Raw genomic sequence first — 27,264 nt, forward strand, 5'->3', positions numbered from 1 at the left:
AGGAATGTGGTCGAGGACTCAACCAGAGGGGGAAATGAAGGGACAAATGAATGTGTCATTCATTTCTTCTGCCCCTAACCCATCCAAATGCTACAGAAATGGCAGGTGTGCATCACTTGTGGTCTCTGACTCATTCCAACCACCGTACTACAGGTGGAAGAGGCATTACTCGCGGAGACAACCTAACTGACCCTACCCCACAGGGATTGAAGAATCAATGAACATGCAGGCTATCGAGGACATAAACGAGCTGTGATCAAATGTGATGAAAACAAATGACAGCACTGCTGAACACTGACACATGTAGGTGTATTAGATACATTGCACAGACGCATCCACTACAAAGATATACAACAATAGGTCAAAATGCATTTAGGCATGAAGAATATGCTTGCATCCATTAGGTTAGAAAACACACTATCTATGCTGAAACGCAAGATGTACAAGAATACTCATAATGCTGGCTTTATACAAAACGCAACTATAACGAGTGGTCATGCAAAACAAGATGGACGGCGCAATCAGACACAGTTCTTTTAGATTAGTAATGACATAAGTAATGCTGCAAGGTCAGATACCCACCAACTCAGACAATATTGAGAGGAAAGTAGCTTGAACAAGTCTCTAGAGTCCAAGGAAGGTAATGAAACCTGCAGGAAAAAGTGCTAAAATCCTCATAAATGCTGAGAAGAATATTGCAAAATGTGGTCCCCACACGTGACCTATAGTTGGAGGATAATGCCTATTCATTAGAGTCAGACACAGATAGACTGAGACCTTCGTTCCCATCCAGTTCTCAGGACAAAAGATACAAGGTAGTGCAACATTGAATGCTAAATGTCCTGGCCTGTGACCTAGAGAATCTGAAATGGTAACCTTTATTGGGACAAGTAGCACCTTGGTGCTGTTCTCACCACCTCCTTTTGTGCTCATGTGCTAGTTACCTTCCAAAGTGCCAAGGCTGAGAAAGCCACCACTGACCAATCCCTACCTCCCATCCGCCTTACTACACACATTGTTGCATCGGCCAATGGAATATTGTAGAGATGACATGTATTCACCTGTAGCAATTTAGAAGGTGGTACCAGGCGGAGTTAGTAAAGCCTGACCAATTAATGAACTAACCCCTATACAATGCATATCTAGTTAATTCCCCTAACCAAGCTCTTCCCACTTTAGGTATTCTGAAATTAAATGTCAATTGTGATGTCATAACCCTTTTAGGTACTGTCGAGCTTGAAGTTACTTGAGTCACTCAGATTTGCTTGATGTTCGTGCTGTCCCTGTTTTATTTGGGTTTTGTTAAATAAAACAGTTGTTTGTCACATTTCTGGTCTTTTCCATGTTTTGGGTGTGGGATTTGCACTGGCCTGTCCTCTTGCTTATCCACAGGAGTCTTCCTCCCCATTATTATACATGCATGTTCTGAGATGTGTGATGTTGCATTCTGTTACCTGTAGTGCAGTGTGTGTTTGGCTGGTCTTTGGGGAAGCATGCCTTGGCCATCTACTTTTGCATAGAGAGTCATGTCCTACTCCAGTGGGTTGCAGCCTGTCATGTGTGGGGTGTATGGGTGGGTCCTGGATGTACAGGGCCTTGTTGGGGCATGCAATCTCTACGTCTAGGGTCCCCCATTGCATGTCACTTGTACAACAAAGTCTGTGTGATGGAACATGTACTTACCCAAGATCCAGGTCTGTTGGCCTCTGTGCCCCTGCATGTATGCCAGTAGTGTACTGTTTCCGCAGGACCATGGCATCATTGGTTGATCCTGGAAAGCGCGGGCACAGCAGTGGGTGAGGTTGAGGTCTGCATCACAGGTGACCTGGACATTGAGCGAAGGGAACTGCTTCTGGTTCCAATAGACCTCCTCCGATGCCTGGGGTGCCACCAATTTTATAAGGGTAGAGTCCAGGGCCGCTACCACATTGGGCATGTGTGCCATAGTGTAAATTCTTGCCTTCATGGCATTCACTTGTGCTAGGGAGGTGGGAAGTGAAATGTGCCATCCCACATGGTGCAGGAGTGTATCCGTCACCTGACACAACACTTTAGTGAAAGCAGGCTGCGAGATGCCATGCAGTTGGCTCACCGTGTGCGGGAACGTGCCTGTGGCAGGGGAGTGCAGGACCAGCAGTGCGTATGACTCTCCTAATGCCGATCCTGCTTCCTAGGTCATCCTGGGTCTGGTTCAGCAGATCTGCAATAGTCTCCCTGTTGAGGCGGTATATGTTGAGTATCTGGCTGTCAGTGTGGGTCAATTATGAGGCCCTTTCGCGGGGTATAGGTGCCCGCCTTGCGTTGTGTCTCCTCCTCGCATTCCTCCTTCTCCCCTCTGCCTCATTTTCCCTGTGATGGTCCTCCAGCCCCTGCAGCTCTATGTTGGCCCGGGGCAGCTGCATGTCAATGCTGACAGAGACCAGTGGCAACATGGTGGTGTAGGGAAGCGTGTTTCGGGATGAGGTGGCACATTTGTTCTCTTCCTGGGTGCATTGGGTGCACCTGGATGCTTTGGGTGCACCTGTGGCCTCATTTCCATCACCTGTATGCATTTGCCGCCAACTCGTAATTTGCCGGAATGGTAAAAGGTGCTGTTAACCGGATTTACTGCCACTTTTACCATACACCGGCAAACTCATAATGAGCCCCAATGTAATTAAAGTTTCACACATGACGCATTATTTACTTCTTGAAGTGAGAGCCTGTATAGCAAAGGCCTGGAAGAGAGCTAAACCTCCTGGTAATAACTAATGTTCCGAAAGGCTAAAGAACTATATCAGATGGAAAATATAACAGAATGGTTGCAAGAATTGGATGATAATCTGGAAATAGAGTGGTCCCCTTTCGGATCGAAAATATGGGGAGCAGAATACTGGGAGGGGATACAATATGGATACATGTTGAGAAGAGATAATGTAATAGTCCCATATATGACTCAAAGGGAACAAAAAGAATTAAGACGACCTGCAAAAGACTATTGTGAGAAGTCTTTCTTAATAACCAACTTCAAAGGAGGAATCATATATTTGAAGGGTGAGGGTGGAGGAAGGGGGATAATGAGGAAGAAACACATGACTTGGAGATGATGGGACAACGATCCTGTTTACTTGTTGCTTAATTCTTTCCCTGTTATACGTATCAAGAAATAATAATACTCTACTGGAGAAAATAACAAATAAAAAAGCAATGCTTCACATGCTCTGGCCCATAGTGGAGCGGCCTGGATTTAGAATCAGTATGGTGGAAAGAGAAGGAATGTAGGAGTGTGTATTGGTAATTTACAAGGACCTTTATATTCACAAGCAATATTATGTCCAATGCCAGTGGATAGGCACAAATAAATACAGGGGTAATGTATGTTCACTTTTTACAAATTTAACGGACCCAATATGACCTGCAGAACCTTTGAAACCACAAACTTTGTTAAATCCATCAGCAATGTGGGTTTACATTGAAGTACATTGGTTATGTTTCTTACAAAAATATTAACTGAGATATGTTCTGGTTTTCAAGACTTCGATCCCAATTTAAATACTGTTATACAGATACCCTATCTTCATCGAACCAATGATGCGGGTCATTCTTTGTCTGGCAAGTATTTACTTATATTGAATAATTTAACGTACTACTTAAAATGTAATGTGGAAGCTGTATTCCAAATAAATGAAGGGCAGCATGATAACTGGAGGAATAAGATCATGCCTTACAGAAAGACACAGGGATTGGTTATCTTTCTCCCACTCAATAGGGAATACATCCTCAGCAGTACAATTTAAATTAAGCACAAAAAGTGCCAATTTTTATTTTACTGTACATTTGTCATCATGAAGACATACAAGCCTATGAGAATGAAAATGTGTATGTTTAATGCAGAAGTGGGTTGTACAAGAAGTGCAGGCATGATTAATGCAAAAATAACAATATCATCTTCACAATGTAAAACAAGAAAAGCAACAAATCATTAAAAAAAATGTACTTCCAAATGTAAAAACAATGTGGTAAATATACATGTAAGTAGAAATGACAACAAAAACGTCCCATCCGATTGCCAGTATTTCACTACCCACATTCATAGATTTCTCAAGGACAGATGCCACAGTATATTTGGTCCCTCTAAAAATGAGTGAGAAAATAAATGTATGTGTGGCACTTGGAGTTCTATCTAGTAGGTGAACTATCCGAGACTGACCATGTCCTAACACTTTGCCCACTGGTGAAGCTGCAGCAATTACCGTCAAAGCACTGGATTTACATGTTATTTGCCGTTTTCTGCAGACAGCAATAAATTGGCAAGCCACCATCTTTCAATTTGCCACATATTTGGAACCTTATGATGGTTCAACGTCTGTATTTCAGTTCAGTGAATAAAAGGACAGTGTGCAAGCATCATCCACCAGTGTTGTCTATCTAAGGCTGCGGCAGTTATTGCAGCTTATCTCATTATGAAGGCCAACCTTGGTGATGTCAGACAGACATTTTGATCAACATAAAACACCACTCCTAAATTGTGTTACACATCATATGTCATTTTTTTGGTTCTGAATTTCTTAACATTAGACCCAAAAGAAATAAAAGGCAGTTTTTACTATAAATTGAGCATTTAAACCAAGCAATTGTTAAGAAAGTATTAGCTGTGTGTTCTTATTTTGCCAATACATAATGGAAACACTAGGGAGGACGTATATCTATTTTCCAGGCATGGTTTTCATCCACAAATCCGATTCAGGTTGCATCCAATCTTCTCCCATTAAGCCTTCAAAGGAAAAAGGCTTGAAATATTCCAGACGGTGGCTAAAAAAAGATTGCCTAAATGTTAGATAGGGAACATTATCATCAACAATTAAGTGTCAGCAAATGAATACTAAGACGTTATTTTGCTTTAATAGTGTACAAACTTTTCACACCAAATCAATGCATTTTTGGTTTGAGCATCTGCTGCTAAACAAGTGCTTACAGACATTTCATGGACGGATATGCCAGGCTTCTGCTCTGGGCAGTCCCTTGTCAGCAATCTGTTGTTCTATTACCACCAGCTCTGCAGTAGCAATGGCAAGATGTTCTGTAACTCCTAATTAATGGCCCCCTAGGAATATCATAGCAGAAAGCTGTGCAATAAATACTCAAGCTTGTTAGTTAGATTTTAGTGGAAGGTGTGCCATGACAGAAACCAAAGAGGTAAACAGCTGAGCTTTGTGACCAACTCCTGACGTTTGCTAATCTTCCCTCTGCTTTGATTTATACAGTACATTAATTGCAAGATATCATCCGCACCTTGGTACACAGTGCAGGAAATATGTCGAATTGTGAAAATGTGCTTCTGCACGCAGACTCAAAAATATATTTGCTATGGAGATTTTTTCACAGCCCTCTGGGGACCATCTATCCTATGATTGAGCCATAGTTCAAACCAAAAGATAGACCTTACACTTTTTACGAATAGCAATGGCAGAGTAGTCAGGTTTCACTCAAGGGAGGGGAGAAGGCAAGTGGGCAGGTACATTGAGTCTCAATAGGCAACCCGAAAGAATATACTACATAGTTACACTGAAAATTATACACTTTATTACATAGTTACACAAACGGCACTAGAAGGTCAAATAACTACTATCGGTTCAGCACACAACACAGTAAAACACAGTTTATGTAAAAACAGTAAAATGGCCTGGTGTATATATTCCCACCTCTAAAGCTAAGCCTAAGGTCTACCCCTGGTACTAACTAGCACTATACAATATAATGCAATGCGATGGGGAGAAGAAGTGGTCCCTAGACAATAGTAACAGATCACCAGTCACGTTCAGGACTCACAATGCCAACACAAGAACAGTGACGTATTCCCCACAACTCCTAGTGTACTGTAATAGTGTACTGTAAATACTGGTTATACACAGGTAAACTGTATACTGAAGTATGGACTTAGAGGGGGGCTGCTAGAGGGCCCACCACAAGATTCCCTCATCTTCTTGACTGCAGCAGGCCATGTGCATCCTCCTGCCTACAGCGTCCAATTAAGGCAAGAGCTTGTCGCCTGGAGGCCTAGGTGATCCGGTCGGATGCAGGAGGGTCAGCCGGTGGAGTGCAGGGGACAGGCAGTCCTGCTGGGACTGCAATTTAGGGGGCGCCGGAGAGTGGCCGAAGACCGCCAGTGACTCTGGACAGTGGGGAGCTTGCTGCAAATCATTGAGTACACAGCAGTGGCTCCCAGTGCCCCCCTAGTGCAATTTGACCTAAGAGCACATGGAGTCACAGGGTGAAGAGATTACTTGGCCATTGAATGCAGCAGTAATGTACCAGCATTCTGGAAAGACCCTGCATGGTAGGGAGGGTTGAATGGCCCCGTATGAGAGGAGTGTTTGGGTGACCTGCGCCTCAGTGTGGCTAACACCCAAAGTACAAAACGACGTTTAGGGGCTCCACAATTCACAAAGTGCTGCACCAGAGGTGTGCTTTAACTACCCATCATTGACTGCTGGATCACACCTCTAATTCTTAAAGGATATTACGTTTTTCTAGCAGCATGGGGAAATCAGACTAAGTGCAGGCAAAACTGCCCTTTTCAGAGGCAGGCAAGAAGTTTGGGGAGTCAGGCGCCCAGATTCTGCACTGTGGGGACCAAATTCCGAAAGCGGATAATGCTCAATGCCAGACAGATGTGAAGTAAAGGCAGGGAATAAGGATGAAATAACTTAAATAACGGAATTAAATAATGCTAGAGAACATGAGTTACCGGTAAATCACTTAATCCTGCTCCAGTATTGGAGATTTCATAGAGTCACATGCATGCTATTGAATAGATTAATAAGTAGCAAACATACATATAGGAATATAGGGAGGAGGAACTGCAGCTCACCTTAGAAGGGCAGGCTTTGGAGGATTCCCAGTCCTATTCTGGGTTTCTCCTTTGAGTTATTGTCGCAATAATAGCATTTGGTGAAAATATATGGAGACTGCCATGTGGCCGCCTTGAAAATGTCCAACAGTGGCACTCTGGCCAAGATAGCTGTAGTAAAGGACATATGTCTTGTGGAATGTGATATTGGCTGACTAGGTAGCGGTCTCTTGGCTTGGTGATGTCAAAAAGCAATGCATGATGACTACCACCTGAAGATGGAGGCTTTAGAAATTCCATTTCCAGTACAAATGGGTCCAAAGGCTATGAACAGCTGTGAACATTTAAGAAAACACTTGGTGCGGCCCAAAATGTATTTATGTGCCCCATTATGTCCAAGGAATGGAGGGACCATTCAGCAGGTGTTGTAGGGACACTGAAGAAAACTGATGGCACCAATGGTTCTATCAAGTGAGGATGGGGCTTTAGGCATACATTTATGGTTGGTCTAGAGTAGGATTTTGGTATAGCAGGAGATGGTGGAGGGGACTCTCACCCTCAATAAAATGTTTTTGCAATCTTGAGGCATATTGATGTGACCAAGATCTAGGAATTTGGGAGAGAAATGTTGAGAGAAGCGGGACTGTGGTGAAGAACTTCTCCCCCTTCACAGGGCAGTAGGCTGTGGAGAGATTGAAGTGCAAATAGCTTGAGCCTTGTTGAGGGCCAGGAGATCAGAGAAAGTGTATCTCGGCTATGCTGGTACCACCAGGAACAATCTGCACAGCTGTTTGTCTTGTTGAAGGTCTGTCGGGATGAGAGGTATTGGTAGAAAGGCATATAGAAATTGTGCAGTTTCAGGGGAACATGAACATGAACGTCATTCCCTAAGCTGCTCGTGAACAATTTGCACTTGGAGTTGGTTTAGAGAGATGGAAACATTCCTTGGGCAGTATAGCAAGTCAGAAGAAGGACTCGAACCAGAGGACATGGTATCAAAGGATTTCATTTGACTTAAGAGGAAATGCCTTTCTTGCCCCATTGCTAAAAGGGAACCTCCCTTCCTAACAAACTATACTAAGGTGCTCGTAAATAGTAAAAATAACAAAAATGGTCCTCTATCCAAACCTATCTTCCAAAGTGGCCCTACCGCTTAGAAGAAATATGAAAGAAAACTAGGCAGAATTTCTTGCCTTCAGAGTTGTTCACCTCAGTCTCTCTCATGGCTTTCAGGAATCCCTCCAATGCTAATCTGTAGAAAATAAATCTTCCCGGTTTAGCAGTTCTTGTCCATCTTGTCAACATTCCAAAAGTTTCTCAAGTTTAAAAAGTAAAGTCTCAAGTTCCTGAAAAGATCAAATGTCCAAGTTGTGGTAGATGAAGTGATACTTCCTTAATCCCTTTGCACCACTTGGATGGGTTTCTCCCCACTAAGTTCACGTCTTGGTTGTCTCTGTGTTCCCCGTGAATTTGTTCTTCACTTGTCTTATTGGGCCCCTCTGGCTTCTTGGATTTCTCTGTCCCAATGTCTTAATTATCTTCCAGGGGTATTGGTAAACCCTCTTTACATATGCCTCTCTTGGTTCTCAGTAGTTTCTGTGAGCAGTTTGGCTGATTACAATATTCATGTTTCTTAGGCTCCTGTAACCCTGAATTGTTACTTGGTTATTTCTCTCTCTCTCTGGGCCTTTATGCCCCTGGTAGGGGGTTGGGGTAATCCTTCCTTCTTCCCCTTTCACTCTCTGGTCTCTCCGTCCACCTCCACTATGAGCAACCCGGGTACCTTCTATGTCACAGAATTTGCTCAAGTGAGATAGATAGCGTCTGCTCGGTAGTGGTGGTCTCCATGGCTTTCTGGCGTTCCCATCTGGACATGAGCAAGTTTTCTATTCTGCTCGTCTCCGTGTTTCTCTGCTCCTCAGCTCCTTAGTTGTGAGTGGAAGATTCGCTCCTCCCTAGCGTTCTTGGTTCTGCAGCGTTTCTTGGGCGCCAGGTCCACTAAATTCTCTGTGTGGTCACCCCGCTAAATAAGGCCGGTTCTGCTCAGCCTTGGCTTCGCTGACTCTGCACGGCTGTGTGACTGGTCAGCAGCATGTCTCACCTTCTCCTGCTTTTCTGTGCGCCACCCCACCCCCAATTGTAGGGCAGAGGTGACAGCCAGGCCTCTTCTTGAATGAGCTTTGAGACCCTTGGTCACCTTCTTCCCAGGCAGATCATAGCATTCAAAGAAGCAGAGGATGATCCACCGTGACAGGGTGTGTTCAGTCACTGCCCTCCCAGCATGGGCAAGAACATAACCCGCAAAGAACTGCCCATCTTTCTTCATATATCTCGCCTGTAGAGATGTAGTAGCTAAGGGGCTGCACCAGGTCAAGAAAAACGGAATCGCTCTTCCATCTTACAAGGGTGAGGCGAATAGAAAACCACAGCAAGATGACCTTTCGCAAAAGATGAAATTCAGACATGGCTTTGGGCAGGACAGACTGTCTCCCCATCAAAGTCACCTTCTCCATGGGAAAGAGTAAGTAGGGAATTTAACAGGCAATGCCTGGAGCTCATTCATCTGTCTCGCGGAAATGATTGCCACCAGGAAAATCACTGTAAGAATGAACAGTCTTAAAGAACAGGAATGGGGGGTGGGAGGAGCTCAAACAGAGCTCCAATAAGGAAAGTCAAAACTAAATTCAAATCCCATGCAGGGACAACCAAATGGCGTGGAGGAAACTTGCTGCACAGCCACTCTAAGATCTACACAACAGTGGGGATTGTGAAATAAGAAGCTTGCTCAGGGGTTCTTTTAAGGACTGAAATGATGGCCAGGTACTTGTTTACAGTGCAAAACTGTAGACCTGTTTGGGCCAAGGAAAGGAGGAAATCTGATAGAGAAAAAGTAGAGCAGGTAAGTGGGTCCAGACTTCTCTCCCAACACCAACCCGAGAATTGACGCCATCTACAGGCATAAATTAACTTGGCGGATGGTCTTCAAGCAGAGAGGAATATATCCAGGACATTGTCCGCCAAGTTCCACTCCTCCTACCTTAGCCTCTCAGTAGCCAATCAGGAAGATTCAGGCTACTCCGGCTCGGATGGAGAACCTGGTCCTTCAAGGTGAAGAGCAGATCCACCCATGACAGAAGGAACCAGACAGGGCAGATGTATATATCCAGAGGCTCCTGGTATCCCTCCTACAGGGCCAGTCCAGAACCCTTACAATCAACATGGACCCAAACATCCACAGTCTCCGGAGAACTAGCAAAGCGGGATGGGCGGGTACGCATAGAGGAGATTGATGTACCATTCAACAACCAATGTGTTCCTGGAGTTTCCCGCAGAGGAAATTTCCTGGAGCAGAGCTATTTGCACTGGAAGCGAAAAGGTCCATCTGAGAAGACCTCCACAGGGCAAAGATCTCTCCCAGAAACTCCTGGCAGAGCTCCCACTCATCAGAGGCCAAAGTTTGTCATCTCAGGGCATCCGCAATGCAGCTCTCCACCCCAGCAAGATGTGTCGTCGGCATAGACACTCCACTCTGGAGAGCCCAGAACCACAATCGCAGTAATTCCCGGCACAGAAGCAATTACTTGCACACCACCGAGTGTGTTGCGGTAGTGTAGGGCATGGTCACTGTGTGTTATGTCAGGACTAACACACACTTTCCCTGTATAGACGGAGGAAGTCAAACAGGGCTAGCCTGACTGACTGCAGCTCCAGCAAAATTATGTATTCCCAAGCTTCCATTGGGGACCAAACTTGCTCACCATCAGATCTAATAGGCAAGAGCCCCAACTGTTCAGCGAAGTCTCCATGACTACAGTCTGTTGGGGCCAAGGTTGCCAAAGCAATGCATCTCTTAACAGACTGCTTCATAGGGCCCACCACAATAAATTTCGAGAAAAGTTCTCCAAGACATGCAACAAGTCTGACATGTTACCCTGGAACTGAGACTACTGACACCCAAGTAGCCAATGGAGCGACCTCATGAGTAAGCAGGCTTACAGCACCATCAAGATAGAGGAGGCCATGATGCCTAGTAGATACAGAAAGACGGAGGCCAGAAAGAGCATCTGGGACTGAATGTCATGGGCCATTTAGTGGATGTTTGTCACTTGTTCCTCAAGAGAGAAGGCCCTTCGCAGACGAGTATCCAAGACCACCCCAATGGAACTGTGCGAATGAGACAGTGAAACATGTGACTTTTCTAATCTCAGGGAGAAGCCTAACCTGTGCAACAGGACTCACGTATAGTACAGCTGTACTGAAGGCTGGTCTGGAGAGCAGGCTCAGGCAAGCCAGACATCCAGGAAGGGGAAGATATGTATACACTCCCTCCTGAGGTGAGCTGCAACCAATGCCAGCAGCTTGTAAAGACCCTGAGAGGCGAAGAAAATCCGAAGATCAGGACTCTGAGCTGGTAGTATTCGGATCCCAGTACAAACCTCAAGTACTTCCTGTGTCTGCAATGCATCTGCCCGTGAAAGTAGGCATCTTGGAGATCCAGGGATACCAACCAGTCCTGTAGTTGATAGGTCTATAGGATCTGAGTTAAGGTCATGATCTTGAACCTGTATGTAAGCACCTACAGGTTTATGTAGTATGGCACCTGCGGGTTGTGCCACATCATCTGCCAGCCCGATCTTGAGGCCCGTGTGCTGGAGGTTCACAGAAGGAGCGAGGATGCAGACGGTTGGAGAAGAGGATGGAGCAAAGGGCGAAGGCTGGCGGGGCTCTTTGCATATATAGTTAATACTTAAATAAATCCCAAAGTTATTCCCCACATGATGCCTGCACGCTTTCTTGAAACCCCCAATACTACAATGGCAACAAGGATGGGATGTCCCTGAGCCCCGCAGCCGCCCCGTGAGTATGTTCACCTGATCACACTACAGCTGTGACAACGACACAACAACGGTAAGCTGGCATCCCCTGGGCAAACTTAAAGACAGAAATCACACCACATCCTATAACCTTCACCAAGGTGAATGATGCCATATCGGCTGTCAATGATAATATATATGTAAAAAGAAGAACAGTAGACAGGATGCAGAAACCCACACGGAGGGATGACAGGAGAGGCAGAATGTCCTTTCACACAAGGAAAAGAAGCAGCCCAAGGAGGTGCAGTCCGAGGAGATGCTTCAGATGCGAAAGCGCGAATCACTGAGCAGACAACCCAGAATGCCCAGCCTTGCAAATATTCTGCCGGATATGCAAATGCAAAGGTCATCTCTCAAGATGCTGCAGGATCAAGAAGCTGTCCACCAATTGGATCGGTAGTGACCACCGTGAGGAAGAGGGCGAAGAATGCATACCGAAGGTGGTGGAAGACAGCCCTAAAGCATCAGTGTCTGTTGATAACACAATAACATCCACAATGATTGATTTAGGTGCCAAGAATACGCTATTGACCCAAAGAAAATGGAAAAAACTGGGGCATGAATTTTTGAATGAGATTGATATTAATCCCAGTGCATATGAAGGGGTAAATATTGAGTTAATTGGGTGGTTTTGGGCCATGACAGGGAAGTCAAGGGAAACGTCTACGTGCCAAAGAATGGCAATACCCCCTTTTTGAACTGGGCACATCAAAGGAAGCTCAAGGTGAAATTAGATCCCAATGCTGAGGAAACAGTACTCACCATTGTAAAGGACAGCAGTGAAGAGAAAGTAGTGAATGAAGTATTTCGAGATGAAATAGGCAGTCTACGCGGATTTGTGCACGAAATAAAAAATGACTGCACACCGTTAACGCAGAAACTGCGCAGTATTCCTTTGTCGAAGAGGGAAGTGGACAAACTAGCATTGAAGAAACTAGAAAATCAAGGCATCACAGAGAGCATAAATGCGGCACACTGGGTTTCACCTCTAGTTGTTTTAAAGAAGAAGACTGGAAAGCTCAGAATGTGTGAAAACATGAGAGAACTCAATAAATGTGTAGTTGCAGAGAGACACCCACTGCCCAACATTCAAGAGATTATATCGACCATAGGTCCGGCAAAATATTTATAAACCCTGGACATTGCATCTGCATATCATCAGGTGAAGTTATATGATGAATCCAAGGGTCTGATACCGTTCATCATACCTGAGGGACTATTTCAATACAGACAGATGCCATTTGGCTTGGTGTCCGCTGCCTCATTATTCTAAAACGACATGCACAAATTATTCAATGGGGATGAAGGAATCCTATGCTTCCAAGATGACATCTTAGTCTATGCAGATAGTCTCAAACGTCACAACGAAAGATTGGATGGTTTCTTCAAGAAATTATATACTGCGGGCATGACTGAGTCGGGAGAAATGCAAAATGAATAGATGCTAAATTGAGTATCTGGGACACGTTATCTCAGCCGAGGGCATACGTCCCAAAAGACAACTTGCAGAAGCCATTGAAAATATGCCTAGACCAATATCCTGTGAAGAAGTTCGAACATTTCTAGGAATAGCGGAGTACTACTCCAAATGTATTCGTGATTTTACAAAACGCACTGCGTCCATGCATGAGCTGACCAAAGGGAAGACTATGTTCGCTTGGAGCAGAGCATGTGAAGAAGAATTAGAATTCATTAAAAAGAATCTGGTGAGAGCTCCTACACTACAGACAGTCAGAAATAACAGGAAGACAATTATAACAAGAGATGCCAGCACCGTTGGTCTAGGCGCTGTGGTAACACAGGAAGAGAATGGAAAGGAATTTCCCAAAGCCTTTGCCTCCAGACTACTGAAGGGGGCAGATAAATCATATGCTACCATTGAAAAAGAGAGCGATCAAGTTGGCTGTGGACAAATTTAGGAATTTCATCTGAGGCATGAATTTTGAGTTCCACACCGATCATAAACCCATGTTAGAAATAATTACCTCAAATGGCTTGGATAAAGTGTCAGCCCATATCAGGAGGTGGGTGTCTCAACTACAAGTATACAATTGTACAGTAAAGTATTTACCTGGAGTGCAGAATTTTGCAGCAGACTGTCAAGCTTGACAACCGTGGTGGAGTTAAGCAATGAGGTGAAAGATCAGGAAGTGGTTTTAGCAATAACCTCCGTGCCAGTGCAACGGGAAGAATGGGAAGATGCCATGAGACAGGATATTAGTTTAAGCAGACTCAAATAAGAATTGGAGGAGGACAATCCTCGCAGAAGAAAAGTTTCAAGAAATTAGGACTTTTGCATTTCTGGAATGTAATAGACGACCTGTGTGTCCATGGAGGAATGACAATGCGTGGTGACAAAATTATTACAACATATAAAGTTTGTGAACGACTCATAGGACTTGCTCATGAAGGTCACCAAAAGCTTTCTAAAACAAAGCAGAGGATTAGAAGTGACTACTTGTGGCCAGGCTGCCATCTTCAAATCGAAAGGACTGTCCGAGATTGTATCCTTTGCAATAAGAGCGACAAAGTGTGTGTGAGTTCTGGGTATCCCATGGTTATTACAGATATTCCAGAACACCCATGGGACAAATTGGGAATTGATGTTTTGGGCCCTGTGTGGAGTAATTGAGTACAATCTTTTGCCTGGTGGTGATTGACTTACTAAATAGGTGGGTTGAAGTTTTTATCAAACCTAACATAACGACAAAAACTGTTATAAAGTTTTTAGAAGAAATTTGTGAGCAGGAAAGATACACCAGAGTCATAGTGAGTGGCAATGGGTCACATTTTAGATCAAAGGAAATGGAGGAATACTGTCAGAGAAACTCCATTGAACATTGGAAAAGCGCCATATAACATCCTCAAACCAATGGGGGTAAGGGGTGGAACATTGTAATAAGGTGTTGAAAGAAGCCATCAGGGGGGCTTGGGATAATGGCAGAGACCGGGAGAAAGGGGTGAGAGAGGGGATTGTTGCTCACAGGTTTACCCCTTGTTGTACAACAGGAGTTTCTCCTTTTGAACTTAGTACAGGTAGGAAAGCAATACTAAACTTGTACCAGCCTGGATGGGCAAGGACACTGTTGAAGTGGGAGAATGGAAGACCAGGCTCCCGCCCTTCCCCCCTCGCGCTTGGCCTAGAGGATCACGGCCTAGACACCCGCCACGAGAGGAGTTTGCCTATCTACCAGACGACCAAATACCCTGGTACAGGAACATACGGATGTGCCCATCTACCTGCCCAGCAGCCCGCCCTGTCCATGCCGACACCTGCGGCACGGATCAACTCGACTAAACCTACACGTCGTTAGGGATGCCATGACGACCTAGCCAACGGTCAGCACACCTGTGCAAATATACACACTGGACACTCCCACACCAATCCACACGAAGAATATACTCAGTGCTATGACGTAGGCGACAGACATACTCACGGACGTGCATCTTTATTATTTTCCACATAGGCTCTCAAAATGCAGAAACACAAGACGCATCATGAACTTATCTAAAAAGGCTTGCTCACGCTTCTTCTAAGAGCCATGTACCATAATGAAGAATATAACGGGGACACGATACTGAGGATAAAGCAATATGATACCGTAACCTAAAGCGCTCTGCATCAAACGGTTCCACCTATGCACCAGGCCCAAGTAGGCCGCAAGCAAAAGCTTCCATGAACATTGAATGAGCAAGAACTGGGTTTCTGACCCTGCAAAATGAGCCCGGCGAAAGCACAACGCCAAGGGCACGATGTTGCAATCTCGCACGCTGCAAGCCAACGCCAAGGTCGCACCTGCAAGATAAACCAGGCACACAGTAGGAAAAACAATATTAATTATGTTGAATTTTGCCTCAAACACGGTCCCACCTCACGTGACAAAGCCAAACCTGACAAGATGCCAAGCCCAGGAGGAAGGAGACGCCTGAATCCCACGTTTCAAGACACAGGCAGATACAATTAAAAGACTCATTGGACATCTGCAGCAGTGGGAGTAGTCGACCTCCCAACATATGAATAAATCCTCACATTGTTTACACCTACCCATATTAAAACATTGTTGCAAATGACAGGTGCACCGCGAGCTGGGAACAGCGATAGTCCCAGACTGGGAGGCTCGCGAGCGGACCAATCAGAACATGGGGCTCTTATCACTGACGCCATTAACATTGACCAATCCTCAGAGGTCTTGTAACGCTCACCTGATTCTCGCAGAGGCGCCGGTCTTGACTGGGCGACTACCATATCTTCAAAGGTGATGTGTAGCACCCGGTTGGCTCTTTGGGCTGGACCTCTGTGCACTGTATGCCTGACGTGTAGAGTAAGATGTCTGCAGATAGAAAATATGGGGTTAATGAACTGGGGTTATTGGGGTGTCCCTATCTCTTTCCTCTTCTCCTCTCCTGTAGACCCCAAAGGTTAACGCTCTCACCTTAGGTAAGTGAATGCCGAGCTCTCTTTAAGTCTTTAGTAATGATGTCTCTTGTTTTGCAGGGTTCCGGCGATGGCGGATGACGGGCTGAAGTGAGTTGAAGATGGAGCCCGTGTGATGAATAGAAGCGCCTGGAAGCACGTGAGTAAGCGCTTGTTGCCTGCTTCACGATGCGCTCTAACTGTCTTTTTATTTTGCAGGTACGAGTTCGGAGCGGCTGCAGGGTGCTGGAATACCCACTGGATTAGATGTGGAAAGGAGTAATGGCACGTGAGTATTAAAGTTCCCCAATGTCTTTAAACGCACCTTGTTTTGTCTTTCAGATGCGGATGCAGCGCCGAAGGCCTCCGGAGCGTGCGAAGAGTTGGTAAGCTTTTGTCTTTCAGATGCCGGAATGCAGTATGAAGACCTCCGGAGCGCACGAAGAGTAGGTAAGCCTTTGCCTTTCCGATGCCGGAATGCTAACCTGTTCTTTCTTGTCTTTATAGGTGTTGCTGAAGACTGGATTCAGGATGGTAAGCCTTTGCCTTTCAGATGCCGGAATGCTAACCTGTTCTTTCTTGTCTTTATAGGTGTTGCTGAAGACTGGATTCAGGATGGTAAGCCTTTTTCCTTAGGCCCAGGACTGGATGCAGAAGACACGATGAGCGTCCTGCTGCAGAGGGTGCAGAATAACGCAAAGCAAGATTCATCCACCGGGTGTGGTTTAAATAGCCTCCTGTAGTGCTTAGGTGTCTCCTTCCACAGCCACGCCTAAGTAAGAAAAGAGTTCCTGGTAAGAAAAGAGTTCCTGCCTTCCAGAAGAGTTCCAGTGTTCTAAATCTAGGGAGTGGCTCCAGCCCCACCCAACAGGAAAAGTAGTTCCAAACAGAAGAGGATCAGAGGCTCAACTGGCAGGCAAGTAAGCAGCATGGTCTGCTGCAGGTAAGTCCATCCAAGCATTATGAGCCCGGCGCTTCCAGCGCTGGGACTGGGCATATTTATGAGCCTGGTGCCACTGGCGCCAGGACTGGGTCCAAAAGGTCCCAATTGGGACTGGTTGGCACTCGGAACCTGGGTTATGGATCTGCTTCCTAGGGAGTTGGGAAAACCCTGACCTTTTGCAAGCAGAGATCATGACAGTACCCCCCCTCAAGGCCCCTCCCAAACCGGGCTTCTCCGGGGGTTTTGGCTTGTCAGGAAATGTTCGGTGAAATCTTTTGATTAGGTGAGGAGCGTGGACATATTCAGCAGGTTCCCAGGATCTCTCTTGGGGGCCGTAGCCTTTCCAGTCAATTAGGTAGAATAGTTTAGATTTGGAGATCTTGGAGTCCAGAATGCTTTTGACTTCAAACTCGAGTTCTCCATCCACTAGGATAGGTTTTGGAGATTTGGTTAGTCGGGTTTGAGGTTGCACGGGTTTTAATAGAGAGACGTGGAAGACCGGATGTATCTTCATGTGCGGGGGCAAGTCCAACTTGACCGCTACTGGGTTTACTATGGTAGTGATGGAATAGGGACCAAGGTATCTTGGGTTGAATGTGCGTGGCCCTTTTAGAGATAGATATTTGGTGGATAACCAGACTTGATCCCCTACTTGATAGTGAGGGGCTTCCTTCCGATGTTGATCTGCTCCTTTCTTGTATTGTTCTTTAGCCCTTTGAAGGTGAGAAACAGCTTCCTTAAAGGCTTGGGTGATTGTAGAATGCAGGTAGTCTACTGCTGGTGTTTCAAGATCTTGGAGGGGATCCAACTCCGAGGTTCGAGGGTGACTGCCGTACAAAAGAAAAAACGGGGTTTTCCCAGTTCCCGAGTGGACAGAGTTATTGTAGGCATACTCGGCTATCCAAAGGATATCTTTGCAAGTTTTTTCAGTTTGTTGCAGCATGCAGCGTAAATACTGTTCCAGAGTTTGATTGGTCCTCTCGGTTTGTCCGTCGGTCTGAGGGTGGTGACTGGTCGATAGTCTCACATCAATTTGAGCCGACCGACAGCAACTTCGCCAAAAATGAGAAATAAATTGACTACCTCGATCCGAAATTAGAACCGAAGGAAAACCGTGCAGTCGGACGATGTTTTCGAGAAATTCTCGGGCCAGAGTTGCTGCTGTTGGCAAGCCTTTGAGCGGAATGAAATGCGCCATCTTGGAGAATAAGTCCACGATTACTAGAATCGTATTGTATCCGGAGCATGGAGGTAGATCGGTGATGAAGTCCATAGAAAGCGTATGCCAAGGGCGAGGTGGGATGTCAATAGGGCGTAAGAGGCCTGCTGGTCTTTCCTTTTGACTCTTGTTTTGGGCGCATACTCCACAGGACATTATAAAGTCTCTGATATCTTTTTTCCAAGACGGCCACCAGAAGTAGCGCTTGATCTTTTCAGAGGTCTTGGCTATACTGAGATGACCTTCCATTAAAGAGTCGTGATAACAAGAGATTACTTTTTTCTGTAAATCTGTGCTGGGTAGGTATAATCGTTCTTGGAAATACAATAAGTTGTCCTTTACTGCAAAGTCCTTTCCCTGCAGATGCCAATTCTGTATATCTGCTGGAGTTACAAGTTGCCTGGCTTTATCCTTAACTTCCTCTATGGATTCTGTGGCGATTACACCCAGAATTCTTTGTTCGGGAATGATTGGTACAGGTTTAGGGTTGATCAAGTGTTCTTCCACTCCCATCCGAGAAAGGGCATCGGCTTCACCGTTCTTTGTACCTGGTCGATAGGTAATTATGAAGTCAAACTCGGCAAAGAATAATGCCCAACGGAGTTGTCTAGAGGATTGGGCTTTTGCGGTTTTCAAATATTGCAGGTTTCGGTGATCCGTAATCACAGTAACGGTGTGTCGGGCCCCCAGCAGATAATGCCGCCAAGCCTTAAAGGCAGACTTGATAGCCAGAAGTTCCTTGTCAGTAATCGTGTAATTGACTTCAGGAGGCGAGAATTTGCGGGACCAAAATGCCACGGGATGCAACTGATTGGTTACCGGGTCCTTTTGTGATAGAACTGCCCCCATGGCAAGGCTTGAAGCATCAGTTTCCACGATGTAGGGGAGTTCGGGGCGAGGGTGTTTTAAGATTGGTGCAGAGATAAATTTAGTCTTCAAATCCTGGAAAGCTTGTTCCGCCTCGGTAGACCATTCAAAACGTTTGTTTTTCTTTAACAAGGCAGTGATGGGCTGGACTATTCGAGAGAACTCGGGGATAAACCTGCGGTAAAAGTTAGCGAAGCCTAACATGCTTTGCACACCTTTTACGGAGGATGGTGATGGCCATTTGAGAACTGCATCGACCTTCTTTGAATCCATACGCACCCCGCCAGGTGATAATATGAATCCCAAGAATTCAACTTCAGTCACGTTGAAAACACATTTTTCCAACTTAGCGAAAAGTTTGTGTTGACGCAATCTTTCGAGGACCATTTTCACGTGTTTCCGATGTTCAGATTCCGATGAAGAATAAACGAGGATGTCGTCAATGTAAACAACAACACATACATCTATGAGCTCTCTGAGGACATCGTTCATAAAATATTGAAAGGCGGCCGGGGCATTGCAAAGTCCGAAGGGCATGACCTGATATTCAAATAGCCCATACTTGGTGCGGAAGGCCGTCTTCCATTCATCGCCCTCTTTTACTCGTACCAAGTGGTAAGCTCCTCTAAGATCCAGCTTTGTATATATGCATGCTTTTCTGACTTGGTCCAGGAGTTCAGGGATCAAAGGTAACGGATATCTATTCTTAACGGTGATCTGGTTCAGGGAGCGATAATCGATACAAGTTCTAAGGTCTCCTTCCTTTTTTGGAACGAAGAACAAAGCTGAAGAAGCAGGGGACTTGGAAGGACGAATAAACCCATTTGCCAGGTATTGATCCAGGTATTGTCGAAGGTGAAGGTTCTCAGGCTCGGTGAGGGCATACATTCTACTACAAGGAGGAGTAGATCCAGGTATCAGGTCTATCTGGCAGTCATAAGACCTATGAGGAGGTAGAGAGTTAGCCTGATCCTTCCGGAAAACATCTTGGTATTCTAGGTATTCGGGAGGTAACTGGGGAGTCTCTGAAGAAATTGCGGCCAGTGCAACACCAGGTGGAGGGTGACAAGTAGAGACACATTCTGGAAACTGGACCGTTCTTGCTCACCAATCGATCAGAGGATTGTGTTTCTCTAACCAAGGTATTCTTAGAATAATCTGAAACTGAGGGGCCTTGATCACATCGAACACGATCTTCTCATGGTGTCCATCTTGACTTACTAGCGTCACTTCTTGAGTGGTATGCGTTACTGGCCCGGAGGCTATCTCCGTACCATCCACCGTAGTAATGACGTCCTTTACAGCCTTGGGGCAAAGAGTTAGATTCATCCTCAAAACCATTTCATGATCCACATAATTGCCGATGGCACCGCTGTCGACGTAAGCTTCAATTGCATGTAATCGATCCGGATTATCAGGGCTAATGAGGACCATAGGTATCACGAAATGCGAGGTCACGGAACTGGTTTTTACGCTCGGCAAGAGGACCTCTATTCTTGTCGGGCGAGGTCGTTTCCCTGCTCAGAGTTTGTAACTTTGGTAACTGCAGCTCCTACTGCCTTCTTGGCAGGTTTCACCGGACAGTCTCGAAGAAAGTGCCCTGAGTTTCCGCAATAGAGGCATAATTGCAACTGTTTCCTCCTTTCCCGCTCCCGTTGTGTTAGAGGACCTTTGAGACCCCCTATTTGCATGGATTCCCCGGAGTCTACTCCTTTGGAAGGAGTTGGCGGTTTGGAAAATACTCGAGCATCAAACTTGGAACGATCGGCCTTCCTGTTCTGCAGCCTGTGATCTATTTGAACGACCAAGTCTATGTAATCCGAACAGTCTTGTGGGGGATTCACTACTTGGGCTAAAACGTCTTTGAGCTCTCCACGTAGACCTCTATAAAACAGCGTAATCCTTTTGTCCTCAGGCCATTGAGTTTCCACTATTAGTCTATTGAAAGATGCAATATAAGCCAAAAGGTCTTGATTACCCTGTCGCAACGAAAGAAGCTCATTGTCCAAGGCCTGTCCCTGTGAATGTCTTGCGAACAGTTTTTCCATACTAAGCTGAAAGGCTTGAAAATCATGGAGAACCGGATCATCTTGATGAACTAGAGGGATCGACCAGTCTGCCGCATTGCCACTAAGGTACGAAAGTACAAAAGCTACTTTAGCTTGATCAGTTGGAAAGGCTGCTGGCCGGCATAAGAAGTGCAACCGGCACTGATTGATAAATACTGCAAACCTCTTTGGGTCACCAGAAAATCGCTCGGGCGGAGCCAGAGGTACATTCCCAGGTAGGTTGATCTGCACTGGATTCATAGAGGATGTTGAAGGAAGATTTGCCCCTGATGCGGGTAACGGGGTCTGTCCGGCTTGTGACTGTAGCACTTGTCTAGCAAGATTATCTGTTCTCTCCTTGGAAATAATTAGTTCCCTTCTTAGAGCATTCGTTTCCTGACGAGTTGCATGCACTTCTGCCCTTAGTTCCCCAAGTAACCGGGCTAGGGGGGCAGTATCCGAGGTTTCCATAGCGCCTGGGCGAGAGTTTTGCGGGAGGCTTTGCGTTCTGTAACGCTCACCTGATTCTCGCAGAGGCGCCGGTCTTGACTGGGCGACTACCGTATCTTCAAAGGTGATGTGTAGCACCCGGTTGGCTCTTTGGGCTGGACCTCTGTGCACTGTATGCCTGACGTGTAGAGTAAGATGTCTGCAGATAGAAAATATGGGGTTAATGAACTGCGGTTATTGGGGTGTCCCTATCTCTTTCCTCTTCTCCTCTCCTGTAGACCCCAAAGGTTAACGCTCTCACCTTAGGTAAGTGAATGCCGAGCTCTCCATCTGCCTCGGGGCAGGGTGCTGTAGCCAGTTTCTTCACTGGATAGGTAGCGCAGGCCTCTTGACTTCAGAGGACTGCTGTCCGTCGTTTACTGCACGAACGGTAAGTTTCGAGTCATTCAAATGTCTTTTTAAAGTCTTTAGTAATGATGTCTCTTGTTTTGCAGGGTTCCGGCGATGGCGGATGACGGGCTGAAGTGAGTTGAAGATGGAGCCCGTGTGATGAATAGAAGCGCCTGGAAGCACGTGAGTAAGCGCTTGTTGCCTGCTTCACGATGCGCTCTAACTGTCTTTTTATTTTGCAGGTACGAGTTCGGAGCGGCTGCAGGGTGCCGGAATACCCACTGGATTAGATGTGGAAAGGAGTAATGGCACGTGAGTATTAAAGTTCCCCAATGTCTTTAAACGCACCTTGTTTTGTCTTTCAGATGCGGATGCAGCGCCGAAGGCCTCCGGAGCGTGCGAAGAGTTGGTAAGCTTTTGTCTTTCAGATGCCGGAATGCAGTATGAAGACCTCCGGAGCGCACGAAGAGTAGGTAAGCCTTTGCCTTTCCGATGCCGGAATGCTAACCTGTTCTTTCTTGTCTTTATAGGTGTTGCTGAAGACTGGATTCAGGATGGTAAGCCTTTGCCTTTCAGATGCCGGAATGCTAACCTGTTCTTTCTTGTCTTTATAGGTGTTGCTGAAGACTGGATTCAGGATGGTAAGCCTTTTTCCTTAGGCCCAGGACTGGATGCAGAAGACACGATGAGCGTCCTGCTGCAGAGGGTGCAGAATAACGCAAAGCAAGATTCATCCACCGGGTGTGGTTTAAATAGCCTCCTGTAGTGCTTAGGTGTCTCCTTCCACAGCCACGCCTAAGTAAGAAAAGAGTTCCTGGTAAGAAAAGAGTTCCTGCCTTCCAGAAGAGTTCCAGTGTTCTAAATCTAGGGAGTGGCTCCAGCCCCACCCAACAGGAAAAGTAGTTCCAAACAGAAGAGGATCAGAGGCTCAACTGGCAGGCAAGTAAGCAGCATGGTCTGCTGCAGGTAAGTCCACCCAAGCATTATGAGCCCGGTGCTTCCAGCGCTGGGACTGGGCATATTTATGAGCCTGGTGCCACTGGCGCCAGGACTGGGTCCAAAAGGTCCCAATTGGGACTGGTTGGCACTCGGAACCTGGGTTATGGATCTGCTTCCTAGGGGGTTGGGAAAACCCTGACCTTTTGGAAGCAGAGATCATGACAGGTCTTCATGTAACAATTTTCATGTATCAAATTGAAGGGACAGCCCAGGTATACCACCTGACTAACCCTCAGCCACTGACACCGTTCTCTATATGTGCGCTATACTAACCCTACCACTCGAGTAACCAATCCAGAGTGGAAATAGGTTTTTTACTAAACGTTCTAAGATGATGCAAGTAGCGCGTCATACTAAGGTAAAAAGGGCCTGCGAGCCCCACGATTGTGTGTGTGTCAGGACGGACGCGTACGCTCCTTGACCCATCCCTGCCGTTTTGTCTAATAAACAGCAGAGTCACCTTGCTTCTTGCGTGTGTCTCATACTCTATCTCTTTTGGGATATACGGGAGGAGTTGGGGCCTCCCTGCCCGGAGGTCTGCGGACGGTCCGGCCGACCCCGGCAGAATTTCCCCCCGACAAGTTGGAGGCACTGCTGAGATCTGTTTAAGATCTGCTTTTATTTTTACTTTTTCCAGTTACTACTGTTGCGAGGAGGCCCGGCGGCGCGGCCCCCTCTGCCGTTGCCCCCTTCTGAGGACTACAGGACCATCGCGGAACTGCGAGAAGACCGGACAGCGCAATCCGGATATTGGCCTTTGGGAGCCGGTTGAGAAGTATCCCGCCCGCGGTTGGCGAGTGTCCAGACGTGGTCCAGACGAGGGGAGGTGGCGAGGCGCTTGGAGGGGTGCACGCAGTCGAGCGGCCCCGCATCAAGAGAACTTGGTGAGCATGCCACGCACAACAAGCAATGTGAAATTGTGAGGGAGGGGGGAGGAATTAAATACGGGAGGTGGGAGGTGTTGCATAGGTGCGCGGCGAAGGTTTTGACAATTTAGCGTTGGCAATGAAATGAATGGTAGCCGAACGAGTGCGAGAGCAGTCGGCTACGTTACGCGAGAGAGGGGGGCGGAGCACGAAAACATCACGTGCGGCCGCTCGTAGACACTGATTGGCCTAGGTCCCGACTACGTGTAAGGGTGTGTGTGTGTGTGGTTTCCTACGATTTGGCATTTATTGATCAATGAGTAGATGAGGATCCCTATTGTTCGAGCAAGAAACTCGATAGGTAGATGACGTTTCCCTGTAGGCGGTAGCTAGTCAGTTGCCCAATACGGAAGATAATTGGCTGGTTAAGCCCTCCTGTCGAGGGGCGTATCACACGCGAGGCGACGCAGCGTGCGCAGTCCGATTATATTATTGATTACCTTGTTCCAGGAGTGACAGGAAGACAGCTGTGAGGTTAACGGGGGTAGATTGCAAGTGTATTTTGAACTTAAAGAATATATGAAAAACTTACCAGTAGCTCGAAGAGATCGGTGACGTCACCAATAGGGCTTTCATAGGATATCCCGAGCACAAGGCATCTTTCCTTCTGAGAGTGGTGGGGAAGAGAACTGTGGTAAGGGAGTGGGAACGGAGATAAACGGTCATGAATTGATCAAGGAAAGGCGAAACGGGGGACGTGGCGGCGCACGGAGAACGCCGGCCACGGCAAGTGTAGAAGAAGGAGGAGGAGCAAGTGAAAATAGGGCGACTGTATAAGAACGTCACAAGGGGTGCGCAGCCGCAGGGGGCTACGTGCGCCTCGGCCGCAGGGGGCCGTAAGGGTGTTGTGTAAAGGAAGAAAGAAAGAAGAAAATATACAAATGTAAATACTATGTTTTAATAATTTTCCTTAAGCGGACTATCGCAAGTCCCCAAACTTACGGGGCCAGGTAACGATATAAGGCTGTATATTGTAAACTGCTAGTGAGATAACCGCTACCAAATAGGGGAAGGGTAACAAGTGGAGCGCTACTATGTCATACGGGACAGGATCGGGAGGGTGGGGGAACACCCTCACTACCTCACTACAACACATATGTACCACACTGTCACCCCATAGGGAGAAACTGATTAAGTATAGCATAGAATGGACCCAGGGGACGGACAACAAAATGATAACACCGTGGCCGCCTAATGGTAGCTTCGATCCATATGCCCAACATTCACTACTAAACCATCTGCATAATACATACAAAGGGAAGAAGTTGGCAAACCACGTGGAGGTGTTTAACTTATGGACGATGTTCCAAGGGTACCGACCAGGACCAAATGGAATGTTCACTGTGGGGGAAATACCGGAAGAAAAAGAGATTAAGGAGGAAGGAGAGGATGGGAAAAAGGGGAGTGAAGACCCAAAGAACACGGGGAACGGACAAGAGGGAGGAGAAAAGAATAATAAATCAAATGAAATAAAAAAGGAACCGAGCAACGATATACCCCTAGCAAAGGGAGTGAAAACAGAGGGAGGGGGGTTGTACCCTTTAAGAGAGTTAGGAGAAATAGAAAGAGGTCAGTTAAGGGCGGCTGAGGGGTACTCGAACCCGGCATACAGCCCTCCACCATATGTGGCTCATAGGAAGATGCCAGCAGGGGAGGGGAGGACTGGAGAAGAACAAACTGTGGAAATAGGAAATGATGAGTGGGTAGCTGCACAGATACTATTAAAATTACGAGGTTCATTAACAGGAGAAGAGAAGGAGGTAGTAAGGAAAACAGACGAGGATAATACCAGGGAGAGTGGAATGAGAGGGGAAGAGCTGTTACGACAAAAGGAAGAGATTTTGGAGGAACGACTAGCAGAGTTAAGGGATGAGCAGAACGAACTGATCAAACAGCTCGAGAGGGAGGAAAGAGAGAGAGCGAGGAAAAGGAAAGAAGGTAAGAACGAATTGGAAAAAATAAGGGAACGAACTGAGGAGCAAAGGAGAGAAGCTGAACAGGTAAAAGCAGCAGCAGAAAGGGTATCAAGAGCAGTGCTGCGAGAAAAGAAAAGGGAAGAAGAAGAGAAAGAAAAAGAAATGGCAATGTGGAAGAGGAGATTACTATCAGAAACGACTAAGAAATACGAAGAAGGGAGGGTGATAGAGAGCATATTAGAAAGGGAAAGGGTGAAATGGGAAAGGAAGAAAGAGGATGAAAGAATATTGGAACAGGTGAGTAGTGAAGTAATGGAGGAATTAAAAAGGAAAAGGGAGGAAAATGGTAGGGAGATGGAGGAGAGAAATGAAGGAGAAAGAGAAGATAGGAGAAGGGAGAGTGAAGTGTGGGGGGATGTATATAGGAACACAGAGGTAGCAACAATATCAGCGCAAAGGGGAGCAGTTGATAAAGGAGAAAAAGGAGGACTGGACCTAATAGACTTAAAAACAGTAACAATCAAGGGGAAAAAGACCGAGTGGGGGTTACCGTTTATGACTGACTTTTGTAGTGAAGAAGAGGAAGGAGTGGGGAAGGAAGGAAGAAACAGTGAAAGGGAAAGCCTAGATAAACTATACATCACCCGGACCAACACAGACTCACCATGGATCCGTAGGAGAAAGGATGAACTGGAGAGAAGTGAGGAGGAAGAGCAAGGAATAGTGGAAAGACAGACACATGAGGCCACACCGTCCCCATCATGTCCTCTCCCGTCCCACCCTACATGCTCAACCACCTCACGCTCGTTACGTACAATAAAACTTGCGCCCTTTACAGACGAACTGACACCCTATGCATGTCGGCTTAGAGACCTCCCTAGACGCAGGCAGGAAGGACGAATATACATGCCCATATTAAATACAGGAAGTGATGGAAGAAAGGGAAAAGATGGAGAAGAAAGAGTTACGAGCAGGGGAAATACAGACGAAATTGACGAAGTAGAAGAGAGGGAAAAAGAGGAAGGGTGTGAGGACTCGATTTTATGGAACACAAAGGGTAAAACGAGACATAACTTAATGCCACTTCTGGAGAGGGGAGGGGTTAGACCACAGTACGTCCCTTGGAAGCATACAGACAAAGAAAATATAAAGTGCAGGCTCCCATCATTAAGTGGAGGTGAGGGTAAATGGATATATGAATTGGAAAAACACACCGCAGGACAGAAACTGGTAGTGGGAGATGTAAAGGGCCTTCTAATATCGATATTAGGGGACGCAGCGGATGACATTTGGAAGCGAGCGGGATTTCCTGGGGTAACAATAACAAACACATCGCATGATGGGGCACCATTCGCAAACTGCAGACATGCACTATGGCAGGCACTGAGG

General features: G+C 46.3%; 1 protein-coding gene across 1 annotated transcript in view; it reads right to left on the reverse strand.

Moving 5' to 3' along the window:
* Nucleotides 1-3,843: 3,843 nt before the first annotated feature.
* The window catches only part of C6QH4orf33 (chromosome 6q C4orf33 homolog), a 302,616-nt gene continuing 279,195 nt past the window's right edge, over nt 3,844-27,264 (reverse strand). Inside the window, exon 6 of the mRNA XM_069631055.1 lies at nt 3,844-4,791. Coding sequence (XP_069487156.1) covers nt 4,686-4,791 — 106 coding nt within the window. The 3' untranslated portion in view covers nt 3,844-4,685. The remainder of the gene's footprint in view (nt 4,792-27,264) is intronic.

Source organism: Ambystoma mexicanum, chromosome 6q (assembly GCF_040938575.1).
Source record: "Ambystoma mexicanum isolate Mex_15411 chromosome 6q, UKY_AmexF1_1, whole genome shotgun sequence".
Lineage (NCBI taxonomy): Eukaryota > Metazoa > Chordata > Amphibia > Caudata > Ambystomatidae > Ambystoma > Ambystoma mexicanum.